At 40.0% G+C, this 13,291-nt stretch overlaps 1 protein-coding gene across 5 annotated transcripts in view; it reads right to left on the bottom strand.

Moving 5' to 3' along the window:
• Positions 1–9,031, bottom strand: part of BRAF (B-Raf proto-oncogene, serine/threonine kinase) — a gene marked incomplete at its 3' end in the record, with an annotated part of 175,882 nt that extends 166,851 nt beyond the window's left edge. For all 5 annotated transcript variants that reach the window (XM_080818213.1, XM_080818215.1, XM_080818212.1 and 2 more), the window contains exon 1: positions 8,879–9,031. In XM_080818213.1, coding sequence (XP_080674339.1) covers positions 8,879–9,010 — 132 coding nt within the window. In that variant the 5' untranslated portion in view covers positions 9,011–9,031. The remainder of the gene's footprint in view (positions 1–8,878) is intronic.
• Positions 9,032–13,291: the final 4,260 nt, after the last annotated feature.

Here is a 13,291-nt window from a genome sequence, read left to right on the forward strand (position 1 = left end):
GAAAATACCAAATCCTGACAAGGATACGGAATAACTGCAACACTCATTCACTGTGGGTGACAATACAAAATGGTCCTACTTTGGCATTTTCTTTCTTTAATTCCAGTGTAGTTAACATACCTTGTTATATTAGTTTCAAATGTACAATATAGTGATTCAACAGTTTCAAATGTTACCCAGTGCTCATCAAGAGTTGGTACCAGTACCAACTCCCCGCTGGTAACCATGTTTGTTATCTTTTGTTAAGAGTCTGCTTTTGGGGGTGCCTGCGTGGCTCAGTTGGTTAAACATCTGCCTTTGGCTCAGGTTGTGATCCTAGAGTCCCAGGATCAAGCCTCGTATCAGCTCCCTCCTCAGCGGGGAGTCTGCTTCTCCCTCTGCCCATAAGCATGCTCTTGTGCTCTCTCTCTCACAAATAAATAAATAAAATCTTAGGGGGGGGAAAAAGTCTGTTTTTTTTTTTTTTTTTTGGCTTGCCTTTTTTTTTTGTTCATTTGTTTTGTTTCTTAAATTCCACATATGAGTGAAATCATACAGTATTTGTCTTTCTCAGACTTATTTAGCATTATAGATCTATGCGTGCTGTTGCAAATGGCAAGATTTCATTCTTCTTTATGATTAATACTATTCCCATGCACTATATATACACACATACACACACCACTTATTTACCCATTCATCAGTCGATGGACACTTGTGCTCCCATAGTTTGGTTATTGTAAATAATCCTGCAACAAGCACAGTGGTGCATATATCTCTTCAAATTGGTGTTTCTGTACTATTTGGGTAAATACCCAGGAGTGTGATTACTGAATCACAGGGTAGTTCTATTTTTATTTTTGTGAGAAATCTCCATACTGTCTTCCACAAGCAGCTGCACCAGTTTGCATTTCCACAGAGCATGAGGGTTCCTTTTTCTCCATATCCTTGTCAACACTTGTTGTTTCTTGAGTTTTGATTTTAGCCATTCTGACAGGTGTCGTGTGATATATCTCATTGTGATTTTGATTTGCATTTCCCTGATGAGTGACGTTGAGCATCTTTTCATGTGTCTATTGGCCATCTCTACGTCTTCTGTAGAGATATGTCTGTCCATATCCTCTGCCCATTTTTTTAAATTGGATTGGCAGTTTCTTATAAAGTTAAATATAAACTTACCATACAACCCATCAATCAACGCTGCTTCCGGGTTCTTACTCAAGAGAAATGGAAACCAATATCCTGAACCCTGAACAAAAACCTGAACCCATGTGTTTATAGCAATCTTTATAATTGCTGAGAAGTAAAAACCACCCTACTACTCATCAACAGGTAAATGTATAAATAAATTGGGACACATCCATACAACAGAATATTACTAAGCAATAAGCAGAAACTAATTGGTGATACATACAACATGGGTGAATCTCAAAAACATCAAACTAAGTGAAAGAAGCCAAATACATAAACCCCATACTTGCATGACTTCATTCATATAACTTTCTGGAAAAGGTAAAACTAGAGATCAGACCAGTGTCTGCCAGGAACTGAGGGTCAGGGAAGGGGACAAAATGTGGAGGAACTAGGAACATTTGAGATGATGGAAATGTTCTGTGTCTGGATTGTGGCAGGAGTTGCAGGATCAATTACATTTGTCAAAACTCATCAAACTGTACAGTTAGAATGGTACATTATGATATATGTAAATTACAACCAACTCAACCTGATTTTTCTCAAAAAGCAATTATGAACTTTCTATATACCTCTAACCTACACCTTAATTTCAGAACCTCTAATATAATTCAGTCTCCCTTAGACCAGGAGTCTGAAAACCTTGGCCCATGAACTAAATCTGTGCCATCATTTATTTTTTTTTTAAGATTTTATTTATTTATTTAACAGACAGAGACCACAAGTAGGCAGAGAGGCAGGCAGAGAGAGAGGAGGAAGCAGGCTCCCTGCTGAGCAGATGCGGGACTCGATCCCAGGACCCTGGGATCATGACCTGAGCCAAAAGCAGAGGCTTTAACCCACTGAGCCACCCAGGTTCCCCATCATTTATTTTAATACTAGCCCATGAGACTACACTTTTAAATGGTTGAAAAATAACAAGAGTACTCACAACACGTGAAAATTATATGAAATTCATATTTCAGTGTCCATCAGTTTTATTGGAACAGTCATGCTCACTTGCTTACACAGTCTAGCTGGTTTTGTGCTATAATGCCATTGTTGAGCCTGTTATTTTGACAGTGACAAAGCAGTTAGGCCCATAGTGCCTAAAATTTTACTATTTGACCCTTTACAAAAAAATGTTTGCTGAACACTGTTAAGGCACATGTTGTTGAAATTTCCTACACAGATTACTACAACTGAGAAGATTCATGCCAGTACACATCTCTCTTCATACACAGAAGCTCTAAAATTTCTACAGCCATAAAACACTTCTTTTTTTTTTTCAAGGAAACCAATATGTAAAGCAGAAAAATGAAGAACTTCAAGAGTTAAGATGTAGGGGGACTGAACATAGCCTTCAGTTAACCTCTGAAGAAGGCCTTTGAAACCCAAAAACAGTTTTTTTAAAAATGCCCTTTGGAACCAACTGGTTGTCAATCTAGTAAACTGACTTATAAGTAGCATAGAAAAAGAGAACTGCAGGGCGCCCGGTTGGCTCGGTCAGTTGGGCCACTGCTTTCGGCTCAGGTCATGATCCCAGGGTCCTGGGATTGAGTCCCACATCGGGCTCTCTGCTCAGTGGGGAACCCCTCTTTCCCTCTGCCTGCCTCTCTGCCTACTTGTGATCTCTGTCAAATAAATAAATAAAATCTTAAAAAAAAAAAAAAGAAAAGAAAAAGAGAACTGCAAAGTACAGAAAAACAGAACCCATCATATGTATTAAGGTTCCATTCACTATTTCTTTCACTAAAAATCTGAGTACCTATGTGCCAGATACTGTTGCAAAAGGTGAAGATAAAAAAAAAATGTTCAGAACAGACAAAATCTATTTCTCCTATGTACGTATTAGAGGAACTTAAAACCTGAATTTCTCACAGTGGTATCCTACCCTGTAAAACTACCATCCTATGGAACATTTGTCCCCAAAGTGCTGTCAATAACCACAGCCACATTATAAGAATGAAAATGATGTTTCATTTGATGTTACAGAGCTTCCAGAAGACAAAGTTAATTGAGTTCAGAGCAATTTTTATATTCTGTATCAAGGATATTCCCAAGACCCAGAAAGGAATGTAATGTTACTGGGCATAAATTTCCCTCTATAGGCATAGTCTTGATATCAGAAGAAACAAGACTAATAGTTTTTTAAGCCCAAGAGAAAACATGGAAACCAAAATAATCTCAGAGGGTAGAGGGTAGAAAAAAATAATTGCTTAATGTTAGGGTGTAGGCTGTATTAAGCGTTTCTTCTACCATGCTAATTATGTATGATAGTAAAGTAGGTTGGTAGCCAAAAGAAACTAAAAAATAAAGACTACCTCCCAGAATACGTCAATGCCTCCAGCAAATATTTAACAAAGGAATGGAACAAATGAGACTATCTTTTTGGTTCATAAATTATCTATAACATTATGACTATAAAAGCACTGCTTACCTTTAAAAAACAGAAAAGCTCCTATACGGGCTCACCTATTTTGAACTCAGTTCTCTAACTATTGCTGATCGTGACCTCACAGAATAACCAATGTAGGTAAAACAGAGAATGAGTAGAAGACTCAATTCAACTTCTGAGGAAGACAAAAGTAAGAATCACTGATAATAAAGGCTTACTGTAATGACAATTTGAGGAAGAAATATAGGAAGCATAGCAACATACTACATTTCCTAAAACAAGGGGATTGTGATACAAAATCTTCATTAAGTATGCAGCTAAATTAATAATATCAAGGTGTCGGGGCGCCTGGGTGGCTTAGTGGGTAAGCCTCTGCCTTCAGCTCAGGTCATGATCTCAGGGCCCTGGGACCAAGCATCAGGCTCTCTGCTCAGCGGGGAGCCTGCTTCCCCCCCTCTCTGCCTGCCTCTCTGCCTACTTGTGCTCTCTATCAAATAAATAAAATCTTTTAAAAAATAATAATAGTATCAAGGTGTCTAAGAAAACAAAATGCATTTTCAATTCTAAAGGAGAAGACAACTTTATTACTGGGGGAAAGGAAAACAGAAGAAAGCTAAGCAGCTGCCTCATTCTTCAAGAGGTAAGCATGAGGTCTTAAGAAAATGTTAAAAACAAAAACAAAAAAAAAAAAACCAAAAAATAACGATGCAGCCTGCTCCTTTCCTCTCTTCCCCACCATTCACAGAACATAGGTTTAACAATTGTTACAACAGCTTCCTATTCATCCTTATCAGGAAAGCAAAGGACAGAGAATTGAGAAAAGTCAAACTTCTCTGGCCTGTTATCCAAATATAATTTTTCTGGCCTATTATCCAAACAAGATTAAATCAAGTTTGCTCTTAGGTTTACTACATTCAAAGATCTGCGCATCCAGTACCAACATTCCTTTCTTATCTGTTTACTGATAAATGATTCCTTTAACAGCCAGCATGTGTAAGTGACTGATATCAGATAGTTTTCTAAATAAAAGGAGTGGAAGCCTGAAGAAGTGAAGGAGGGAGAAAGAGTACACAAAGAGACCCAGAAATGCTAAAGACTAAACAGCTCTTTTATAGTTATGCTTAACAGGTATGTTTTTTCCACCTTCAAAAATACCTAGACAAAGTATTAACAGCAAAACCAGAACTACACAAGCACAGTATGCTAACGGGACTACCCCCTTTTAGGAATATGAGGTAATCCAACCTGGTTTCACATGGCTCATAAAGATGTGTTTTAATACACTGGACCACAAGATAAAGAAGATCCCATCCCAGAATACTGCTTAGTCAATTATTATAATTACACAACTGAACTAAGGCTGGTGATAAGAGATCTTAAAAACAATGTAATTTTAATTGTAATGCAACTGCAAGAAGCTCCTTCTACAGAAACACAGCAGAAGAATAGTTAATAAATATCACACTCTGGTAGAACACATTTTAAAAAATAAATGTATTTATTATACCATATAGTCATGTTATCCCATATTATACCATATGGTCATGAAAGAAACACTGGGGAAATATAAATGGTCAGAAGTAAAGGTTTAATGCCCAAAGTGTAAGCACATTCATTTCATAAATATCTAATAAGCTCCTATCATTTACCAGAATATTCTATTTTAACATCTACAAAGTAATACAAATGACATGAAATCTGTTCACTTCCCAAAACAATTTAAAAACTAAAATCTACATTCTATGTTCGAAATATTTGATAACAAGCAGTTAAAAAAAACTCTAATATCCAAGAAAAATGATTAGTTTTAAAAAATCACAGTATTACCTAATGAAATGTAAAATATTTTGCTATATTAAGTTTAAAAATATTATAAAACCACATATACTGTATTATAAAAACATTTAAAAAGTTTTGGATACACACCAAAATGTTTAAACTAATTATATCCTAGTGGCAAGATTACAGATTTTTTTCTTTTTTTTTGTACTTAAAGCTTTCTAATTTTTCAACAATGAATGTGCTTTCCCTCTATAGTCAGAAATTTTAATGCAGCTGAAATTTCCCTCTGAGAAACTTTAAAAACAAAAACAAAAAACTACTTTACTGTCAGGCAAGGGAATTCTTTAGTATAAAACGTGTCATCTTACGCAAGCATAACTTCATTTGTTTCTATGCACTTGGCAATTATATCTCTTCAAGTACACATAAGGAAGATAGTTAAATTAAAAGACCACAGTACATATCAGTTTGTACTGGATTAACAATACTACTTCAAATTTTAAATGATTTCTTGGAGGAATTTCTTCTGCCATCCATAACATCGATGTCTATATCCAAAAAAGATCCACTTTTAATCATTTATTCCCCTTCTCCCCGATGCGAATACTTTTATTATCAGCTCCTATAAGAAATTATAGAGGGAAAACTATTCATCACTAAACATTAAAACCTTAGAGGAGGAGGCAGTACAAAACACTTCTAATTGAATTTAGTTAGGAGTATCCTTTGTAGTTTCAGGAGATACCAATATGCTTTCCAATGATTGGCAAATTTAAACTTAAATTCATTAGTGTAGTGGTTCTCAAGCATTGATACATGAAAACTGCCCAGGAAGTGTGCCAAAATACTGAAACTTATGGTGCTCTCACCTACTGAATCAGAATCTTGAGTATAGAACTCAAAAACAATCTGGCCCTTTCAAATAAGATAGCAAAGACTGTACTTAACAAAAGACTTCTCTATATCATTGCAAACTGTTCTTCTACTAAGTCTTAAAGTTCTCAATGTAAACAACGTTATAATCAGAGAATTACAATTTCATGACCCATACCCATTAATTTATCCATTCTTCTACTCTGTAATAGTCTTCAAACTTACAATTCAACAAAACCACACATATACTACAGAGTAAAGCAAGCCCAGAGGCACCTGTGCCTGGTAAGACAAAGGCATATCCGATTCATGGAAAAAATAGACAGCAGATGTGACCCCTAGTATTTAGCTATTAAAAACAATGTATCCTAAAAATAAATTTCCATGTCAACGGAACAAAGCTGTTTATAAATAAGAAGGAATGTGGAGGTGTGGGGAAGACAAGAGGAAGCTTCAGCAAGTCAAGAACCAAAAGCCAGGAAACAAGGCCAAATGAATGGTAACGGGCAACTAGGAAATCAGAACAAACTAGGAAACGGAAGAAGGGAAGAGCTCTATCCTTAGAATCCAAGAAGTTGGGGAAAATGAACAGATGTTAGAGGAAACTGATCCAAGCAAAAATGCAAACTAAAAATTAAGTAGAAAGTCGTGCAATTACGGAAGGAAAAAATGAAACAAGATGGGATCAGGAGGGAGAAAAACCAGAAGAGACTCTTAATCCCAGAAAACAAACTGAGGGTTGCTGGGGGGTGGGGGTGGGGGGTAGGGACAGGGTGGCTGGATTATGGACATTGGGGAGGGTATGTGCTATGGTGAGCACTGTAAAATGTGTAAGCCTGATGATTCACAGACCTGTACCCCTGGGGCAAATAATACATTACATGTTAATTTTTTGAAAAGAAATAAAGAAGATGGGGCGCCTGGGTGGCTCAGTGGGTTAAGCCTCTGCCTTTGGCTCGGGTCATGATCCCAGGGTCCTGGGATCGAGCCCCACATAGGGCTCTCTGCTCGGTGGGGAGCCTGCTTCCCCCTCTTTCTCTGCCTGCCTCTCTGCCTACTTGTGATCTCTTTCTCTGTGTCAAATAAATAAATAAAATCTTTAAAAAAGAAAAAAAGAAAGAAAGAAGATATGAAAACTTTAGCTCAAATGATGATATAGAACACATGATGCGCATAGATGGAGGTGGTATAAGAGGCTGAAAAATTATTATTGTGAACAAACTAGAGCAAGCATATAGGATGAATTTCCAAAGTAAAGATGATGAAGCAGGAAAAGGAGCATTGCACAGACAGAAGAATGAGGCATTGAGAATTGGGAAACCAAATGTAAGCAGTAGGAAGGAAAGAGAACTTTGAGCAAAGTCAACGGAATAACTCACATTATCTAATCAATTACAAAGCACAGTTATTATACTAAATATTATTTCATAATTTGCAAAGTATAATAAAGTGTGTTATTTTATACAGTACAATGCTGAATACTAAATGGAATAAATTTTCCCTAAAAACCGAACGTAAGTAATTTGACAAAGTGGTAAGAGGCTGAATATTGCAAAAAACAGGCCGAGTGAAGGAGAAGCCAAAGCGGGAAAAGTGAAAGGTAAAAACTGGGACAAAAAGGAGGACAACAGAAAGAAATCAATCAAATCTATTTAAAAATGGGTAGGAAAAAATAAAGAGGTGTGAATACACAATGGAAGACTAACCAGAAAGTGCCTGCAATGCAAATGAAACCTGATGGAACCCTGACAGCTTCAGGATTCAGAAAGTAAGGAAGGAGCTTCAAAGCGTCCAGACGGACTTGTAAAGATAATAGATAACAATGTTAGGGAGCAGTAGAATGATCCAGAGGGCCTGAAGAGAACTAGGGTAAGAAAGGTGCAAAATGGTTTTAAGTAGAAACTAAGGCTAGAAGGCTGGCAGGTCCGACAACCGGCAAAAGAGCGGAGCAGCAGATGGGAATGGGGTGGGGGGGGGGGGAGTTACCACTCAGCAACGGAGCACAGAACTGGGGGCCTGACACCGGGATAAAAAGGAGAATGGAAACAGTGGGATTTAAGGCTGAAAAAGTAAAGATTAAATCAAAACCCTCCGCTGGGTAAAACAGGTGAAGAGACATCCCCCAAACAAGTGGAAAAGTGGAGGGGAGGGCAGCGGCCTGAAAAGGGGGACATCAGGGAGAGACGAGGGGTATGATGCGCCCCATCACTCCCGTGACCATGTAATAATTACAACAGCAACTCAAGCTGGGGTCCCGGCCCCGGCTACTAACCTACATCTTTTCACCTGGATGCCGCCACCCTTTCCTCCCCCCCCACCCCCCCAAAATAATGAAAACATCGAAGAGACGAGAGCCTGGCTACCTTCAGCCAGCCGTGACCTTCTCGGACCAACCCTGAGTCTCGCCCCCTACTGATAGCCTCCCGCTCAACCAAAGCTGCCCGAATCCCCCAAGCTAGGGTGCGAGTCAGGGAAACCCCCCTGGGCCACTGTGTGTGTTTACGTAGCGAGGAGCTGCATGACGGAGAGGGACAAGGCGGGGATGCCCATCTCCCACCCCGCAGAACCCAAAGAAGGAGGTGGCTGAGGACACCAGAGCCCCCACCGCCACCTCGTTCCCCCAAAAAACACCAGCCAGCCAGAGCTCGGAGGTGTGTAGGGTGCGCCGGCACTCACCTCCTCGGGAATGGCAGGGTCCGCAGCCGAAGAGGCCGCGGCGCCGGCGCCGGCCTCGGGCTCCATATCCCCGTTGAACAGAGCCTGGCCCTGCTCCGCGCCGCCGCCGCCGCCGCCGCTCAGCGCCGCCATCTTATAACCGAGAGCCGGGGCCGGAGCGACCGCTGCTGGGCGGGGAGGGGGAAGGGAGGCAGAGGGCGGGGGGGCGGGGGGAGGCGGAGGCGGAGGGCGGAGGGCGGGGGGCGGGGGGGAGGGACGGCCGGGGCGGCGCCGGCGGCGGGAGGGCTCCTGGGCCACCTCAGGAACCGGCCCGCGGCCCCCGGCGCAGCCAAGCCTGAGGGGATTGGGGGAAGGACGCTAGGCGGGGGGCGGGGGAAGGGGGCGGAGACGACTAGAAGTCGCCGCGGCAACGGCGTCACCCCCGTGTCACGGCCGTGACGTCACCCGGGGTGCGTGACGTAATCCTAGGAGCGCCCTCGCGCCGTCGTCAGGGGAGGGTTCCTTCCCCTTCTGCCCACCGTCGCGCGCGCACGTTTCCTGGGCTCCGCGGTTTCCATGGCTCCGATTTCCTACTTCATTCTCTTCTCGGTCTTAAACCTGTTCTGTAATGTGGGATTTACTAGAAGAGCATGGGTGGTGTTGGAGGAGAAGTTAAAATCCTAGAGGGAGGAAGACGGGAAAGCCCATACTACTTTTGTTTTTTCCATTACAGCGAATGTGTCATAAAAATAAGATTTGAAACCCCAATGTGGAAACATTCAAGGAGAATTTGATATAAATATATTTAAGAGCAGCTAAATCATCAGAATGATTTTTATATCCGTTTCATTAAATGATCTGGCCTGTTAAAGTGGGTCTAAATGGAAGTCTAAAAGCTTATCCCCATCGTTGAGAAATAAAACGTTTCTTTAAGTGTGTTTTTCATCTTCCAGTCATTCTGGAAATGGAAAACTTTCCATATGCTAGTGCCTGCACAAGGCATGGCATTCTAGACATCTAAAGCATCAGAACTTTAATAATTTTTATTTTCAAGATAATTATTCAAAACATTTTAAATACTAGGTGCCTTTCATGAACAGAATATTCCAAGGTGTTAGCCGTGCAAAATATGCATGAAAACAAGAGGGGAGTTCAATTCCCTTTGTCAGGCCCAATTACAGAACGAAATTAAAGAAACTCAACTCATTATTAAAAATACGTTTATTTTAAAGGAAAAGGGAATATTCAGGGAAAAAAGGAATGGAGAATAGAGGAAAGGAATATAATGGAAATTACTGTGGGCTTCTGAAGGTGTACAGTTTTAATCACCAAAGTAACCTAAACATCAAGTCATGAGAAGGTTTGAGTGAACTACATTTTTTACTTCCCATGTGGAGGGAAGTCACCAGTGACCTCCTTACGGTATTCACCATGATTAAAGAGATTGAAAGCCGTCCTACTGACTCCTGAAGCTGAATGTCTGCATATTGATAGAGTCACTGGGAATCCAGGTACTCTAGAGGTAAGGCATTGTGTATGAGGCTGCTTGATTAATCAGAATACTAATATTTCTCTACAATGAAAAATGGGAAGTAGAGCCTATCAAGCGGGCATGATAGATTTGTTAGCATTGTTGTACTTTTTCTTCCAAGTTCTCCTTGAAGAACTAAATATAAATCAAAAAGAAGTTTGGCCATAAGATACTCTTAATCTCATGAAACAAACTGAGGGTTGCTGGGGGAGGGGGTAGGGAGAGGGGGGTTGGGTTATGGACTTTCGGGAAGGTATGTGCTATGGTGAGAGCTGTGAAGTGTGTAAACCTGGCGATTCACAGAACCGTACCCCTGGGGCTAATAATACATTATATGTTAATAAAATTTTTTTTTTAAAAAGAGGTATGGCAAAAGTAGAGTAAATGAAAATTATCGAAAGGGTTAATGTCATCAAGCTATACTTGTCTGAAGCACTCTTCTTTACTGTAAGGGCATACTTCTAAAGTGACCAAAATAGCACCATTAGCCAGTCATGGCACCTTTTACCCTTGATTTTATCAAAAACAACTTGCAGCACTTTTATTTCAACAGTCCTATTTCATTTTTTTTAAAATCAGGCCCTAAAAAATTATGTCATTATGACAGTTCCTCATAACATTCAAAGTTCTAAGATTTGTTTTCATTGGTTCCGTTTTAAATTATAACCTTCTTTATCAGCAACAATCTGTAGCTCGTATCCTACATAGTTATTTCTCCATAGGATGACTGATCTCATCCATTTAATAGTGATTCTTCTTAGCTTCTATTCACTCAATATTTTCTGACCTAGTCTTTAAATTCTGGATGTATTTTATTTGATTTCCCTAGGCTATCCTAAAGCCCCTACAGGATCCGGATGGGAAAATATGGAAAAGGCATAAACTTTGGAATACAAAGATCAGTATCAACATGCCACATCTTGGCTGTATAATCTAAAAGAAGGTAAGTTCGAATCTCTGTTTGTTGTTGTTGTCTTCATCTATAAAAAGAAGGTGGTAATAATGCCAGCCCAACCTGCCTAACTGTATCATTGCAAAGATCAAACATAGATTTTCCTTTAACAAAATATGAATACCTTCTCAGTCAGAATTCGGACAAGGCATAGCAGAGATGGCTTGTCTCTGCTCCATGATGTCTAGGATCCTCAGCTGGGAAGGCTCAGTGCCTGGAGGTGTCTCAATGGGTGGAGACTGGAATAATCTGGAGGCATATTTCCTCATATGCCCGGTGATTGAAGCTGGTACCTCAGCTGGGGCAGTCAGCCACAATATCCAAGCATTCTTTCCTCATGTGGCTTGAGCTTCCTTATAGCATGACTGCTTCAAAATAGTCAGACTTCTTACAAGGCAGGTAAGGGCTCCAAACGCTAGTGTTCCTATAAGCAAGGTGAAAGCTGTATTGTATTTTATGACCTAGCCTCCAGAATCACCCAGTATCACTTCTGTTGCATTTTATTTTATTTAGCTATTATTTTATTTTATTTTATTTATTTTATCTTATTTTGTTTCTTTATTTTGTCTATTTTGGATATAGTAAGTCATTAAGTCTAGCCCAAATTCAAGGCAAAGGCGTATAGATCCTATATGGAAGAAGTGTCAAAGAATTTACAGTTGTGTTTAATTTACAGACACGTTGTGCTTAGAATAAAGAACTAGCTATTCTAGAAATTGTTACTTATCCTCACCTTCTCCGGAGGGGATTCTATACTCAAATTCTCCCCCTTTTTATTACTGGGAATCAACAAGACCCATCTCAGTATAATAATGAAGAAGGCTTTACCTTCTTTCTCTAGGTTCTTACCACTGCATGCAAAAATAAATGCAGGTCCTTGACCATAGAATACAGCCAGTCTTCTCTTGGGTACTTCTTGCCCCTGCAAATCCCAGTGCTTCCATAGGCAGGATGCTGTGCTGAAACTCTCTACCCAAAAGTATGGTACTGTGTTCTTGGAGCGTGTAATGGGCCAAGCCAGTTTGTGATCTGCACAGAAACGGAAAAAACACCTCCTCCTTGTGCTATGGTGTATCATATGGGCATCAAATCAGTATTATGTTGCATTCTAAAGCTTTATAGAGTTTATTTTTTTAATACATCTGTTTTAAAAAAGATTTTACTTATTTATTGTCAGAGAAAAAGCACAAACAGGGGGAGCAGCAGGCAGAAGGAGAAGTGGGTTCCCTGCTGAGCAAGGAGCCTGATGTAGTACTCCCAGGACCCTGGGATCATGACCTGAGCCAAAAAGCAGATGCTTAACTGACTGAGCCACCCAGCTATCCCATACGGACAGTTTAATCAGTGCAGTTCTTTTAGGTTTTGTTCACAGTCCCCTTATGCCCTTGGGCATTCCTGTATTCACAGGAAGCTAAAACACACATCTAGGTGAGGAGCATTCCTCAGATCTTTGTTCCAGTTAATGTCTGGGACACTAAGAAGTCTTGTTGATATGTCTGACCCTCTTCCAGTTTATTTCTGGCTTGTGTTTCTATCTTGAATCTTGCATTCTAATAGACACTGGATAGTCCCACTCATCATCTGGACCTGCCCAGTCAGGTCTGATCCACATTAATGTGGTCAACTCCTAGAAAACAAGTAAGCAGCTTCTAGGAAGCTTCTACAGCTCCAACCACATTCGGTGATATATAGCTGATTACAATTTAATGTTTTCTTTATGAATCAAGGTCATCATGGTGAATTACATATCTTGTATTAATAGAAGGCTATTCTCAGAAGCTATTTAGGTATGAATAGAAAATAGAATCATAGAGTTGATGCAGGGCAGCATTCCTGCCGAGAGATACTTGGAATCTTCTCAGTGGAATTTCAAACTCTATCCAAATGTGATGGGGACCTCACTAAAATAGTACATTAAATGGTAACTTTTTTTCCTTGACATTGAATTGAA

Source organism: Martes martes (assembly GCF_963455335.1).
Source record: "Martes martes genome assembly, chromosome: 11".
Classification (NCBI taxonomy): domain Eukaryota; kingdom Metazoa; phylum Chordata; class Mammalia; order Carnivora; family Mustelidae; genus Martes; species Martes martes.